This window comes from Asterias amurensis, chromosome 7 (assembly GCF_032118995.1).
Source record: "Asterias amurensis chromosome 7, ASM3211899v1".
Classification (NCBI taxonomy): Eukaryota; Metazoa; Echinodermata; class Asteroidea; order Forcipulatida; family Asteriidae; genus Asterias; species Asterias amurensis.
The window spans coordinates 23,285,695-23,302,066 of record NC_092654.1 but is presented as its reverse complement, the minus strand read 5'-3'; the positions used below and the strand labels follow the sequence as shown (position 1 = coordinate 23,302,066).

Sequence of the window (16,372 nt, the reverse complement as noted above, 5' to 3'; positions counted from 1 at the left end):
GAAGTGGCAAAGGTACGAAGTGTCCTGACACCAACTGGAATACCCTTTAAGCCATGGAGGACGAAATGGTTAAGCCTAATTGATTCCGTGGGACCTAGTTGAAGCTTAAGCCGAAACTTCTTTCTTACAAACACCCCCTTCGCATACCTGAACAAGATAAATGCTTTGTCATGATTCAATACGATGGATGAATAAGTGATGTCCTTTTCGCTTGTGTGTCTAGTTTGCTGCCTTCACTTTTCACAAATTGAACCATCTTAAAATGTTATTCGCACCAGCAAAAGTTCTGGTCAATATTTTTCTCTTATTTTATTAATATTGATGAACTTTTGGGAAGATGGTGGGTCTAATGAGGTGACTCAAGGATGCCCCTATGCCGTGTATCGTCGCGTTGTTCCGCACCGATTCATCGCTACCGATCGATCCAAGCCCCACATTGTCCGTGCTTTGTCGGGACGAGGTTGGTTTGAACACGCGTTAGATGTCCCACAGCGCTTCTGTATGTTATTAGCATGCTCAATGGTTTAGGTTTACTCACGGGGGCTTATTCATGGCCCGCGGGCCCCGTTACCAAGCACTGCCGCCACAGTGTCAAAAGGTTCACCTTTGCGTTGGTTTTGTTTGCGCTGCTCACTGTACACGGTTGAATTTTAGCAAAATGTCGGCTTGAAAGTGAGTTCTCAAAAACGCAAACTTGACTAGCACATCGAACACAAGTCGTTTGGTGTATTTGCGTATTGTTTTACTTTAGTATGAGTGTTGCTGAATCGACAACTTCAGGGATGGTGAATGTGGGACACCTGTTGTTTATCAAGGTATGTATGAGTTTGATGTTTGTTTGTTAAGTGGGAACAATATCTATTATACCTGTAAAATAATTGTTTGTTATAGATTTGTACACGGTTTGTAAATGATGACTCGTAGTACTGTGGTATTGGGAATGAGGAAACATGAAATGGTTAATGGAAAGATTTATGCCACAAATTAAAAGAACACGTTGCCTTGGATCGGACGAGTTGGTCTGTAAAAAGCGTTTGTAATCGTTTTTTATAAAATGCATGTGGTTGGACAGATGTTTTGAAAGTAGAATACAATGATCCACACAAGTTTGCCTCGAAATTGCGTGGTTTTCCTTTTACTTTGCGAAATAACACGGTCGGCCATATGGGAGTCAAGTCAAAAATTTGACTCCCATGGCCGACCGTGTTTGTCGACGAGGTAAAAGGAAAACCGTACAACTTCGAGGCATGTTTGTGTGAATCATTGTATTCTACTTTTACAACATCTTTCAAACCATATGCATTTTGTAAAAAAAAGGTTTCAAACGCTTTTCAAAGACCAACTCGACCGTTCCAAGGCAACGTGTTCCTTATAGTTTTTACGGTGGAAATTCTCATGACATTTCTAGGAAATTTCCTTCTTTTCAGTGTTTATACGCGGAAACATCAGAAAATTGTTCCTTGTAGTACTTTGATGGCCTATTGGTCTTTTCAGAACCTATACTACCTATATGACGTTATTGTTTAAATTGACCAAGACAACTTATAAAATGAGTGTATTTTTTGTTGGGTCTGAAAATGTTTCACTTGAAATGTTGGTCGTATCTTGAAATTGCTTGTTACTTGAAAGTTACTTGTTAGCTTTCACGTTCTGTTTATCAGTTTCCAAATTTCATCATATTAAGCCATGAAAACTCCCTCCCACCCACTAAACTACACCGTATAGTACAAACTTTTCAAGTCTGTCGCGTGTTTTCGAGCTTTGGTCCCGTCAAAGTGTCGCGTGTTTTCGAGCTTTGATCCCGTCATTGTCGCGTCTTTTCGAGCTTTGGTCCCGTCAAACTGCGATATTCCGTTTCCTTCGCACGTATTAATCCTCACTTCAGGTTAAAAAAACATGCAGTGAGAGATAATGTCAGCACTTCATGGTATACATTATTGGTCGATGATACCAAATCATATAAGCAAACAAATTAACCCAGCCAATATTATCTGGACGAGTTAACAGACTTAGATAACACAAATTGTTGGAAAATAATAGAAATTACAGATCATCGTAAACCATGGTAAAAGCATGGAAGCAAATGTGCTGAAAATTAACAGAGAGGCAGCGTGTACCAAAAAGGTGCCTCGCTTGACGGTTTTGAAGCAATATTGTTGGAAATCAAACCACCAAAATAATAGTCAAGAGACTTGCAAAGTCTAACCACGGCCATACGTGCGTTTGAGGAAGCCATGTTGTTTTTCTTCCGTTAATACTGTACCAAGGCCAGTGGCTTTTAGCCCCTCGAATAATGAATGATTTAAACCTATTGCTTGAACTGTTGTGTGTGTGTGTGACAAAGATGGCTGCCACAGCACTGTGATTGTGACCCTTTGTCACCCTCTTCCCATTCATCACCAGTTTGGTTGCAAATATCTGTCTTGCGCTTTGGTATCTGATAAACTAGTTCGATGGATAAGTAAAAAACTATTTGCTACAGTGTTTTCTTAAAGGCAGTGGACACTAATGGTAATTGTCAAAGACTAGCCTTCACAGTTGGTGTATCTCAACATATGCATAAAATAACAAACCTGTGAAAATTTGAGCTCAATCGGTCATTGAAGTTGCGAGATAATAATGGAAAAAAAACACCATTGTCACACGAAGTTGTGTGCGTTTACATGGTTGGTTTCGAGACCTCAAGTTCTAAATCTGAGGTCTCGAAATCAAATTCGTGGAAAATTGCTTCTTTCTCGAAAACTATGGCACTTCAGAGGGAGCCGTTCCTCACAATGTTTTATACCATCAACCTCTCCCCATTATTCGTCACCAAGTAAGGTTTTATGCTAATAATTATGTTGAGTGATTACCAATATTGTCCACTGCCTTTAAACACAAACTAAATAGTCAACAACACAGATCATTGTGGGTCAACTCGGGACGGGGTCGTTTTGGTTTGCTTTGGGTAATAACTGCTTCTTAACATTAATTTGTTGTTTCTTGCTATTTTATACGTAGATTTGGGAGTAAATCTGAGGAGCTTTGACGAGAATATTACATCAAGATGACAGTGTCATGATTCAACCAAGATGATGGTCCTTGGGAGCAGTGGGCCCCGAACGCGAAGTCGCGCTGAGCCTATCGTAAGGGCCTCGGCTAACAGCGGGTCGAGGGCCGCACCGAAGAGCCATCGAGTGGGTCCGGCCCCGTTCAGATCCCCGCCTAGAGATGCATTCTTCTCTATTGAAGGCTCACGTCTAGAGAGAGATAATCAGGGCCAGTCAAGACCGAACAGCAGACTTTATGAAGACCCTTTACATGATTATTTCCCAAGTATCTCACTCGATCATGAGTTTGATGTCGGTGTGTCGTCTAGATCCCATTCGAGAAGTGAATCGGTGCCGATTCCTAACGGAGACTTGTTCGAGGCGAGTGATGCTGACGTCACAACAAGGAGCACGACAGCGCCACCTAACGTCGACTTGTCTCTCAAACTCTCAGATCTGGCCAACTTGGACATGAGTGCAAATGATATCACCACCGTCGGCATCGAAAAGGAACAGGAGAAGTTCAAAGCAACACGGCGTCTGACGATTTCCTCGGCAATGGGTGCCCGGCAGCACGGGTCTCCTCGCCCGGCAAGCCTGGGTGGTGCTCGCAGGAAAAGGCTCGAGAGAGAATACGCTTATCTCCGTATGAAGTTTCGCGAGCGTCCATGTTTACGAACTGAAAGCTTTCTGAACCAAGATCTCGCAGATGAGGTGAATGACATGTCTCGTGAGTGTTGTGACGTACTTGGTCCCAAGGCATGCCACGAGTGTGACAGGCTCAACAGACGAAGTAACTCCGCGCTTCGAAATGAGGCTAACTTTCCGAGCCTCAATATCTCAGCGGCCAGTTTCTCAACGATGACCATGGTCACTCAAGTCAGGCCCGATCTCAGCTCCAGGGAGGTGCTTGAAAGACTTGCCCAGGGTGACATCACAAGACCACAGTCACTCCGACACCGTAAGGGAACCTCGAAAACTGGGAACAACGAAGAGGATGACGAGAAGTCAACCGAACGAAAGATCAGCATTAGCGCTTTTAGCGTCCCAGATGGACAAGGGTATTTCACAAACTTCACCGACCTACGAGCGCAGATTTTCGCCAGACAGGGCAAAACTCGCAGCAGGGAAAAACGCTTCAACGGTGCCCAGAACATGAGCAACCTGCCAGTCATCACGAACGTTGAGATCGTACCCAAGAAGGAACATGAGCGGGAAAATCCAGCCAACTATTTCGGTCCGCCCATGATGTCACGTGAAGAGATCAAACGTCAGCAGAGCCAGCCTCGCTTCTACGCAGGCGCACAGGGGAAATACGAGCTCCCTGAAGCGCCCTCGATCGACGAGATTGTTCGGCAGGCGACGGGGGCGAGGCACCAGAAGCTCCGGGAGCCGGAGCCGCGCTCGGACACCCCGGACTCAGACATTTCTTTTCGGAGTCAGAAATCGCCAATGCCGGAGGAGAACTTAAGCGTTGATCAAGGGAAGATAAATGAAAGAAAATCAAACTTGGATGTAAATGCTAATGAAGAAACTAATGTGTTGGAATAAATTAAACACCCTTTGTTCTCAATGGAGCCTAAACTTTTTTAGTTGTAGCTTCTCTATACGTGAAAAGAAGTAGAGCATAAACACAATCCATAACAGACAACTGCCCCAAAACAGAGAATATCATCTGTTCAATAAATGTGGGGCAGATAGGAACAATTTGGTGGAAATTGTGCCTTTGAATAAGCATGGATTTGGCACGCAGTCAGGAATTATGCCATAAGAAATGAAAAAGATATTTGGCTATAAATAAGGCGATCGCAGATTTTTCAAATTTGTAAAAAGTCAAAATAATTATTAGCATAAAACCTTACTTGGTGACGAGTAATGGAACATTGTGAGAAACGGCTCCCTCTGAAGTAACGTAGTTTTCGAAAAAGAAGTAATTTTCCACAAAATTTGATTTCGAGACCTCACATTTAGAATTTGAGGTCTCGAAATCAAGCATCTGAAAGCACACAACTTCGTTTGACAAGGGTTTTTTTTTCCATTATTATCTCGCAAACTTTCACAAGTTTGTTGTTTTATGCATATGTTGAGATACAACCAGTGAGAAGACTAGTCTTTGACAATTACCAATAGTGTCCAGTGTCTTTAAAAAGAAGCACTGTTGAAAGAAAGGTTATTGTTTGTAATTAAAAATACAAGATCTTTGTTCAGTATTATTGCCATCGACATTTCCCTTTTCCAAAGTGCTATTTCTAAATAATGTATACATTTTATAAAATGTGAACATTAATTCTCGTTCCAATTTGGGTTTTTTTCTGAAACAAAATTTTCTGACTTAAAACAAACAGTGATATAACATTTGTATTATATTTATTTTCGTATACATTTTTGATATTGACCAGATTTTTAAACACAATTTATTATCTGTAATCTTTCTATAGTCTAAGTGCTTTTTCCAAACTGCTTGTAAAGATTGTACATGATTGGTAACAAATGTATTTTATTCACATTATTCGGAAACTGTATGTATCTTCAAAAAGAGCACTAAAATCACCCTGCGAACTGTATCAGCCTATATAGCGCCACCAATCGGCAGATTTAATCATTTATACATGTAACATGATTATAATCAGATCTATGATTACACGTTATATTTTTATGTCATTTTCGCAAAGAGAATGTTGATAGCTCGTTTCAAAAACTTAAACATCGAAACTTGTATGACATCGACACTACTAAGAAATCGTACATGACATTTTGAAAATGACGTTTTTATAGCTTGTGCAATATCTCTATATTCCTTCTAATAATATTTTCAAAGTCATATTTTCTAAGTAACACAAATTAATCAAATAAAATGGTTTCTGTTTCTTACAAAAGTGTAAGATGTTTGTAAAACTTTCGATGGTGTATCATCGCCCCCAGTCAATACCTGTACCACTAACTACCGGTCACAACTGGTCTCCTCGGCCAACCCCAAGCCCAATCACGCAACTACGTCTCGGTCTCAGACTTTCATTCCCCCACTTTCAATGCCCTCTCCCCACCCTATGGACTGGTAAATGATGTTTACTTGTATCGAGGACAAACAAACTTGAAGCAACCCAGGGACCCCTACAATTGTCCAAATTGCATGATTTGCAAGCTAAATGACTGGTGTATTTAATTCAGTACTTCAGAACTTCAGAGCAAGGACCATTCTCTATGTTCAGACCGGCCTCGAATAACAGTGATCACAAAACCCATTTCACCTAATCCCCTCGTGATGCACACATCAAATTGCATGCTTTGGAGTTGTTTGTAGTGTGAAAAGGCAGAGGCAGAAGCCTAAACTACATGGCACATCTATTCTTCTCAAAATTCCAAAACCCACTCTAACCCTTTGACCCTTTTGCTTCGCTCGACCTTTTCTTATTACCAATACGCTCTTATTATTAGCCCAAATTATCAATAGATTCCGAATGGCAATCAAAGATAGCCGGTTGAGTTACTTCCCTCATTAATCCAAAAATAAAACCCAACCTTCGTCATCAACACAACTGATCTAACCACGGTTGCCAAGTCATCAGCAATATACCCTCGGTTTACAACACACACGTCGACACAGTGCATTGTCACATGTTTGCTGTACCCAGAAATTCTTGCCTGCCTTGTCGTTGTTAGGCACACTCTCTGCCACTGGTTTCAAACGGTGAACCTCTGGGCCTGGAAGGGTAAAATACTAATAAGTTAAGCCATCTGTAAATAAAGATTCGGACGCTATGGACCACTTCAAATGACTGAGGAGCAATTAATCAATATGTTTTCAAACATACTTTGCCAACCTCAGGTGTGGGTTGTTTTACTCTGAACTGTGAACGGAAGATCTATGGCGATGTTTAAGAAGTACAGGTGAGTAGAGATGAGTGTCCTCTGATAGATAGTAGATACAAAGGGAGGCAAGTTGGGAATAAAATTAAATGTTTGTTGAGTAATTTGACTGCAAGAAAACAAAATGTTTGCTTGACGTTTCAACCCTCAGCAGAGTCTTTCTCGAAGGCTAAAATTACAACGCAACATACATTAATATTAACTGGATGAAACCCGATGGCAATCTGGTTTCATGTTCAAATTATGCAGCAGCGGAACTCATTGAATTAGCAAACATCAAACTAAGCTTGTTCTTGTAGTTTTCTGATGAAGACAGCCAGAGCAAACTGATCGAAACGTCGACTTGTTGCACCACATGGTTCTCGCAGACCATAGCTTAGCGCGAATAGTTTAACCATTGGTTTACTGCAGGCCACACTTTTACGTGATCATACCAATTCATTTTGGAGTCAAAACCATTACTTAAATTTAAAAAATTATAAATGTGAGAACAAAAGTTCATACAAATTATGCTCTTTTTTACTATATCCATGTGTTGTCAAGGTTTTGTGGTGCTTTCACCATAGAGTGAACATTGTGATGGATTGACTTGTCTCTTTTCATTTTAACCCAAATAAATCAACAGTGAATCCTTCATATAAAGGTTAAGCAAATTTGATTTGCCATGCAGTCGAGCTTGCTGTATTGACCTAAAAAGCTATCTGTATTGTTAAAAATGTAACCAATGAGGTACATGTATAGTGCATGACAAAGTTCACCTTATTAAAAAATACTGTGCTTGAGTAAAGTGCATAATAATAGTCAGTCAATCGTTGTACAATGCATGGGCACAGACCAAAGAAGGTAAGCTAAAATACAATTTGTGCACTTAATTTCCATGAACAAGTTTTTTTTCATAATATCTCCACCCCCCCCCCCCCAAAAAAAAACCCCAAAAAACAATAATAACTTCCACTGCTAAATACCTTGGTTAAAGGACAGATTAAAAATGCATGGGAAAGTTTTTACGTTTGGGGGGGGGGGGGGGGGGTGGCGGTCAGAAACAGTTTCAATCTGAAAGCGCACCTAATTATAAAGTCCATCACAGTATCAACCGCCCAATCGCGTGCAGGGCCGAATAAGCAATTGCTTTTGAAGACCCTCTGGGATAACCATTTTGCTTGAATATTGTTTATTGTTGACTGGGGTCTGGTTAATGTACACACCTTTTTATGACAGTTTTATACTTTGTTAAGTCCTTGACAGCCCCCCGTTCAACGTTTTAACTTCTATTCACTACACGTCTAAATATATTCAATAAAATATATTAACCCGAAGATTCAATTGCATCGTATGCACTGGGGCAGGGGAGATATAGGGAGAATATGAAATTGTGGGAGTTGTGCCTTTGATGACTCAAGAATGGTGGTTGGCACACAGACAGAAAGAATGTCACGAGACAGATATTTGGCTATAAGGGGATCGCAGATTTGAATTTCGAAAACGCATAGATTCAATGATGTATACTAGGCCTATCCCTTGATTCTTCCAATCAATATTGAAAGACGCTACGTAATAAGATATTTTTGTTCCAAGCGGCAAAGACAGGTGGGAGACCAAACTTATTAAATATGCAACAAGTTTTATTTCCTGGCATTCCTGTTTTTTTTTTCTTTTTTTTTTTTTTTTTCTTTTTTTTTTTTTTTGGGGGGGGGGGGGGGTTCGAAGAATTCTGATGTATGTTAATTGGTGTTTAAAGTACAATGCCTAAGAACCAACCTGTATGGGTTTTGGCTTGCCGTTCATCATGTGTAAACCTCAATGGCTCCGAGTGATATAAATAATATTCAGCAAATCATTGAACTGCTTACTAGCAATGGGGAGCTGGTGATTTATAAAACATTGCAATAAACGACTCCCGCTGAAGTAGTTTCTCTGAGATAATATCTCACTCAAATATTTGAGTATGAGAAAGACTTTCTCACATGCATTTGAAAGCACACAAATTTGTGGGTTTTTTTCTTTCGTTATTCTCTTGCAACTTCGACGACCAATTGAGTACAAATTGTCACTGTTTTGTTATTTTGTGCATATGTTGAGATACACCAAGTGAGAAGACTGGTCTTTGACAATTACCAAAGGTGTCCAGTGTCTTTAGGGAACAATTATCGAGTTCTTTAAGGTTCTTATATTTTGTGTTTACAAGCCTGTCCTATGATAGTTTCTGTATATAGAGACACTGAAGAAGAGTTTGGTTGATACTTCCTAATATAATGTGCAACGACAATTTTTCCTCATGGTACTTGTCAAAGCACATTGAGTTCGTTAAAGGCAGTGGACACTGTTGGTAATTACTCAAAATAATGATTAGCACAAAACCTTTCTTGATTACGAGTAATGGAGAGAGGTTGTTAGTGTAAAACATTGTGAGAAACAGTTCCCTCTGAAGTGACGTAGTTTTCGAGAAAGTGAAGTAATTTTCTACGAATTTGATTTCGAGACCACAGATTTAGAATTTGAGGTCTCGAAATTAAGCATCTGAAAGCACACAACTTCGTGTGACCATTGTGCGACAAGGGTGTTTTTTCTTTCAATAATATCTCGCAACTTCGACGACCGATTGGGCTCAAATTTTCACAGGTTTGTTAGTTTATGCATATGTTGAGATACAGCAACTGCGATGACTAGTCTTTGACAATAACTTTAAATAATTAGCATAACAAAATAAGCTTGCATAGTGCAAGGCGTGCCCATCTTATTGTGACAGTCATGGAGGAAGATTTATATTGCAGTTATTGATGAATATAATCTACAGTGGGAAGAAGCCTGGGGCCAAGCAGATGGCTTCGAAATTGATCAATTCAGCTTTCGAAACTGGACGGTCTTTCATCTGTTAAAATACAACATCACCCATTAAAACCTTTGAGTGTAATTCAAAATGATCCAAAAGAGCAATTCCTTAAAAAGGAAATTAGTTATCAGTGAATACGCACTTTTGGGAAAGGAAAGCCCGCTGTATGTGAAGCCACAGGTGGCCGCTCAGAACTGGTAAGACATAAAAATAAAAAACACGTTGTCATAATCATGCAATCAGAAATAATGGTTGTAACTCTTGCATATATTGGGTCAACAAAGATATGCACACAAAACGTTGAAAGGGCAAATACCTACTGGCCATTGGTTTTTTTATAATGATATTAGTTTAAAGTAATAGTTAAAAACAACCGATGAGATTTTTGCAGCTGAGGTGTCTCAAACCGCTAACCACTAAAGACCACATTTGTTGACGCTTTACAAAACGAGAATGAAAGAAACAGGGCAATTTCGAAACCACGATTTTAAGCTTGGGCTCCGGCTTAGACTCCGGCTTAGACTTCGGCTTATGCTCCGCCCGTCTGTTTGACGCACCGAACCAAAAACACACGGTTTTCAATACAACACAACTGACGGAGCCCGAATCCAAAGCCCATGGTTTCGAAATGGCCCAGTAACGTGTTTCTCAATCCGATCAGCATCACCATTGGAGGACATCCAGAGGCGGATTCCTCCTCTTTGACTGTTTCCTGTGACGTAGATCACAGTTGTCAAAGCAGGTGACAAAGATGCGGTTGCTATGGTTACAGGGAGGTCACCCGTCCGTCAAATACGACACCCATGGTGCATCATCTGCTAGTAATGGATTTCGCACGGTTTTGAAAACATAAGGCAACCGTTTTGTTGGTTCTTTGGGTTGCTACAGAAATCCATCTGAAAACAATATTGTCAATTTCCCTATATCGTCTTCATTTAGCTTTCCGAGGTCGGTAGAGTTTTGGGCCCGTTTCTTAAAGCCTGTTAGCACAAAAACTTGAGCACAGCAAAGAAATAGGTTACCAGCCAAAATTACATTTACATCGTTTTGACTGGTGCCCAAATCACCATCTTCTGAAAGATTGCCAACTTCAGGGAGATGTTACTAAGCATTCTGCCTACAATGGGTTTTTATATGGATGCCATCTTGGAAAACCAAAATACGTCATAATACGTCTTGGGGAAGTGGTGCATATCAAAATAGTAAAGCTAGGTAAGGGAGCATGTGGACACAATAATATTGTTGTGCTTTTGTCGGAATGTCCATCTCAATATTGGACTCGAATCCGTCAGGGATCTGTCACAAAAGATAATGTGTGACATTTGGCTTATCTGAAAGAAGTTTCCCCCGAGGGCAGAGTTATTGTTTTCTTTGCTGAACAAATTGTGTTCTTAAACAGCTCGATAAAGGGACGTACTTGCCCAAATATTGATTTTTGCCATAACGTCTTGATACACAAAGTTTGTGTATGTTTCAGTGGGAAGATGGGGTCATCAACGCTCCAATGGCATCCGTATCAGAAAATTCCAAATCTCTCCATCTCTGTTTTCATTTCGTTTGACCATGGACCTCCATTGTTTAACCTTCCCAGTTGGTGTCAAGCCTGTTACTTTTATGGAATTAGTTACTTCCCATCACTAACAATAGCTGTGACATTCTCAAGCAATCACTGTAACTGTGTATACAGACCCTTCCGTACGAACAAGGTGGGATAATGACAGTATTGGCGCATGCGCAAGTGGGACACCCCTACCCCCCGGCTCTTCGTGTGGGCATGTTTGTGTTCGATCTGTACCTATTCTCGTACACAGCGATATTTAACTCTCAATAGAAAACACAATCACACGTCTTTAAAACTTTGATGAAGTCAGCCGGTGGAGAATAACCACACTATAGTCTTATCGTTAATAATAAATACCCGGTGTATATAACTTGGTGATTAAGAACCAGTTGGAGTTTGCAATGGGAACAAGTCTCCACTAACATTCACTGTAAGGTGGAAAAATATTCCAAGCAGTTGTTGTCATCTCTGGCCTCAATCTTCCCAAAAAGAAGCTGGATTTATTTTAAAGACTTGCGATCTATGTAGGAGTGTATTTTGGGGTGATTAGAAGATGCGAGTTACTATGGAGAAGTCAAGTCGACTCCCAGTTAGTGTCCTGGCTTACGGTGCACAGGTAAGGCCGACTTGGTTGCAGTTGAACCGCAGGCTCTTGTGCTGTCGTACTTGTTTGACCTTGGTGTTTTAAAGATACAGTAGAGCCTGACATGGATATTTTTAGGGGAAAGTATATTGAGGCCGTGTCCGAAACGGCGACTTCGGCTACAGCTACGGCTAGATCGCGCGCGTCTGCCTATTCTTCAACACTGGCAGACGCGCTGATCTAGACGTAGCTGTAGCCGAAGTCGTCGTTTCGGACACGGCCTAACTTCCATCTTTAAGCAAACAATCCAAACAAACAACCCGTAACACCATCGGTGAGGCAACAAGCGGTTTATGTTTTGCGTTGTTTTTCGTATATTTATACGTTTGTTTTATATTGGTCTTAAATTAAGCAATCGAAACAGCCTACGGTGTTTTGCGTTCTCTTGACACAACTGTTTTAACTTATGCATGAATTGTTATTTTGTTAGTTAGGGAGCATTCAGTGTTTCTCCCAAATTGCTCCCGCCCCTCTCCCCCGATGCAAATAGTATCTGGTTACGCTACTGCTGTGGGAATTTATCTTGGATGAAACAGCGTCATTCGGACAGCTATATATGACAAATTATCTTGAAAATTCCACTTTCATTATTTAAATTTTATAAGTCATAATGTAAAGTATATTTATTTATTTTTCCTTTTTCTGTCTATAAGTTCCTTCCATACCTTATTTTAAATCCGATTTTTCTTCAAAGTATTCAGATTTGTGAGCTTGGTGATCAAGGCCCAATTCCTTGCTAAGAAAAAAAATGAATATGCCAGTACCAGTCACTACGATATTATAATTCAATGTAGTTTTGTCTGGTAAACTTGTTCTGTAAGCAATATTTATCTGTACTTAGCAAGTATTTGTGCTCATACAGGCTTTATGAAATTTGGCCCTGTACGGAGTGTCAGAACGTATGAAAAGGTATTTTTCTTGATACGCGATATCGTCTGATAAGACTGAATTACAAGCCGTAACGGTTCATGGCCGCTTTACCTCGAACACTATACAGAACTGAACAATGAAGACAAAATACCTCAATCTTAGGAAAAACATTTGTAAGTGATTTTGAGATTGTTTGTGTTCTTGGTAAATGTCGAGTGCTGTATCGGTTACGTTTAAACTACGGATACAACATAAACGTTTGATCAAATTCTTTTTAATTTAAGTTGTTTGTTGGAGAAAGTCGTGATTCACGAGACAAACAACTTGTATGTACTTTGTCACGTACAATCGTGCAAGGAATCTTGGAAATTACATCAACCAGGCCGAAATAACCGAAAGTTACTGAAAAACAGCAGTGGCTCAAAACAATATATGGTAAGCAGAAAGTGACGCATGAATTATACCATAAATTATATAAACTTCATTAGAGAAAAGAGGTTACAAGGAAGAGTATCAATTAAGTTAAAAGACCGACGTCATGAGATATGGATCGGTGTCCTCCACCCCCACCTCTCGCGGGTTCTCGAAATCAGAAAGAGGAACACGATCACGGAGACTCTGTAAATCTAATTCAAGCACCCGTAAATAATTGAAATAAATGAAGATTGATTGTGTTTACATAATCATATTGTGTTCGTTTTATTTTGCTGCAGCTGCAAGATGTCAAGATGGCGGCCTGCTTCATGATCAAGAATCCCCAGGATGCATCTATATACGTCACAGGACTTCCGGTTAACAACTCATGGCCCACAACCACCAATACATCAAATGGAGCCACAGCGGAGTCCAACGACACGTCAGGCAACGGGCAGCAACCACGACCAGCACCGGGCAGCCCTGGGAAGCGGTATTGCCCCGTGCTGGCCGTCACTCGTCGAAGCTTCCAGGGGCACTTGAACCCAGTAGGGACTCCACAAACCCCGCTAGAGTCACCCAGGTATATGCCGCTTACAACTGATACCTCCAAGGAACCCTTTCTACGAGATAACATCTCAAAGTCTGCCCGGACATTTGGAAAACCTGTTCCACCAAGTGACATCCTGAAGAGTAGATCTGCTTTTCTGTCTTCAAGTGCAGCGGCGAAGTCAAGGTCCTCATTTCTGACCAAGTCCAAGGTGGACATGAGGACGGGTTTCATGAGGCTCCTGTCTCGACCAACACCGGGTGAACTAGACTTGAAGTACCACCGTGAGTCCCAGGAAAACAGTGCCAAAGGTAGGCGGAGTAGGGATGCCTCAGGACCCGATCCAGATAAGTTAAGTATGACTGAGATCATGCGAATGTTGAAAAGTAAATCCGAGACTGAGAAACGTACGATACTGGATGCCCAAAACACTGATGGCTGCCAAGAACTCAACACTACCTCCGGACCTGACGGTGATGGTGGGAATGGTGTGAATGTGCCAACTCAAAGCAGCTCCTGTCTACAAAAACCAACATCGAAAGCTTTGAACTACACGCACGAGAGATGTGATGTGGTGGGATGTGAACCACCGCTTGTTTCCAATAGAAACAGAGAGCACAAACTCAGGCTGCAGGCTCTGTACTCGCAACAGCATCAGTGTCACGCAAGGGGAACAGTATCCAGTGAAGTCATCACGCAGGGTCGATCATGGAGGGACCACGGCCGACGGGTTGTCGACAGGATCAGTCAAAGATTTTCCCCACCGCGCAACGAGGTGTCGACACGTGTCAACAATCTCTCCTTGGATAGTCTTGATGACGACGGTGCCCTGTCCTCGTGTCATTCTGAGTCATGCAGTGATTGCTGGAGTAGTCGTTCGAGTGATTCTGGCGACAGGAACACACCGCGGAGCACTGCAGCACTCCTCTTGCAACAGAACCATCAAAAGGAGCGACACCACTGCCGAACGTGCACCGGGAGGAAGGGTCGAGAACACCGACGGTCGTCCCGGCCCGTCCGGCACATCAGCTCGGGAACCCACCTCACAACCAACAGCGAGGAGATGGACAACTGGGATCCTCTCGGACCGAGTCATCACAGAGTTGAATTCGCCGAGTACATTAACATCATTCACCCCATGAGACCACCGGCCAACTCGCCCGTTAGTGTCGTATCCGAGGACGAGTACGAACTTATGAATATGGATGAGGAGACTGACCAATGGTCGATGAGTTATCGCACGAAAGGCGCCAGTAGTATTAGTTGTTTAGCTAGGGGTAAAGTTAGGATTGAATCAGACGGGGAGAGCAAGGCAAAAATTAACATTTTCTTGCCGCAAATGAAATAATTTTCAAAATAACAAATTAATAATAGCCCTACTATTATGCACTCCTAAGCATCTGCTTAGCATGAAAAACTCTTGCTTCATAGACGAAGGTAATACCAGCCAAAACTGCAACTGTTAGTATGACTTGTGTCCTGGTAATAATTTTTGTTTAGCTAATAAATAATGTTCGGTAAAATTGGCTACTTTCCAGCCGTATTAATCATTCCAAGATTCATTTTATGAGAATGAATTTCAGCTTAAAGGCAGTGGACACTATTGGTAGTTACTCAAAATAATTATTAGCATAAAACCTTTCTTGGTGACGAGTAATGGGGAGAGGTTGATAGTATAAAACATTGTGAGAAACGGCTCCCTCTGCAGTGCCATAGTTTTCAAGAAAGAAGTATTGTTTCACGAATTTGATTTCGAGACCTCAGATTTAGAACTTGAGGTCTCGAAATCAACCTTCTAAACGCACACAACTTCGTGTGACAAGGGTGTTTTTTCTGTCATTATCTCGCAAGTTCGATGACCGATTGAGCTCAAACTTTCACAGGTTTGTTATTTTATGCATATGTTGAGCTACACCAACTGTGAAGGCTAGTCTTTGACAATTACCAATAGTGTCCACTGCTTTTAAATGTCTCTCTAATCAATGAAATACGCTTGCGGTAGTGTGAAATTGCGTGTTCTAGTAAGCACCGATCCTTGGCTCAAAGCATTGGGATCTGGGCCCAATTTCATAGAGCTAGCCGCTTTAAGCACAAGAGTATATAAACACAACAACATTATGCTTATCACAATATGGTTACCAACCAACTGCCATGTCACATTATACAATTTGCAACTGGTATCCTGGTCATTTTTGCTTAGCAGAAAATCGTTAAGCAATTTTAAGCAGCTCTGTGGAATTGGGCCCAGGGTTTGATCTAGGGTTTGATTGTGTAAGTGAAGCAATACGAAATGCTCATAAAGTATTGTGGAATTAATGAAGTATTATGGAATTAATGATACAAAACTTATTTTTAGGCACAAATTGTTACGCAGTAGCTCTATGGTAATAAATCATAAACAAATATGGAATATTCTTCATGAGAGTGGCTCCTATAGTATTTATTTTTCTTCATAAACAATTGTTTTGTTTATCCACGCACGGTTATTTGCCACGAAATCCAAGGACTCTTGCTAAGTCAGTTGTTTGAAAAAGGGATTATGCTGTTACTCGAGATATCTATTTAAGTACCTTAACTGCAAGTGGGTGTGTCTGTTTTAGGGGTGTTG

At 41.1% G+C, this 16,372-nt stretch overlaps 2 protein-coding genes across 3 annotated transcripts; both read left to right on the top strand.

The window, feature by feature from the left end:
* Positions 1–360: 360 nt before the first annotated feature.
* Positions 361–5,905, top strand: LOC139940108 (uncharacterized). Its single transcript, XM_071936352.1, has 2 exons — positions 361–815; positions 3,001–5,905. The coding sequence occupies exon 2, from the start codon at positions 3,072–3,074 to the stop codon at positions 4,578–4,580; it is 1,509 nt and encodes a 502-aa protein (XP_071792453.1). The 5' UTR covers positions 361–815; positions 3,001–3,071; the 3' UTR covers positions 4,581–5,905.
* A 733-nt stretch (positions 5,906–6,638) lies between these two features.
* On the top strand, positions 6,639–16,166 carry LOC139940120 (uncharacterized). 2 transcript variants are annotated; one of them, XM_071936366.1, is made up of 2 exons: positions 6,639–6,917; positions 13,514–16,166. In XM_071936366.1, exon 2 carries the CDS (start codon positions 13,529–13,531, stop codon positions 15,110–15,112), a length of 1,584 nt encoding a protein of 527 aa, XP_071792467.1. In that variant the 5' UTR covers positions 6,639–6,917; positions 13,514–13,528; the 3' UTR covers positions 15,113–16,166. The 2 variants fall into 2 exon arrangements, with proteins under 2 accessions (XP_071792467.1, XP_071792466.1); XM_071936365.1 differs by lacking the exon at positions 6,639–6,917 and adding an exon at positions 11,705–11,903.
* The last annotated feature ends 206 nt before the right edge of the window (positions 16,167–16,372 follow it).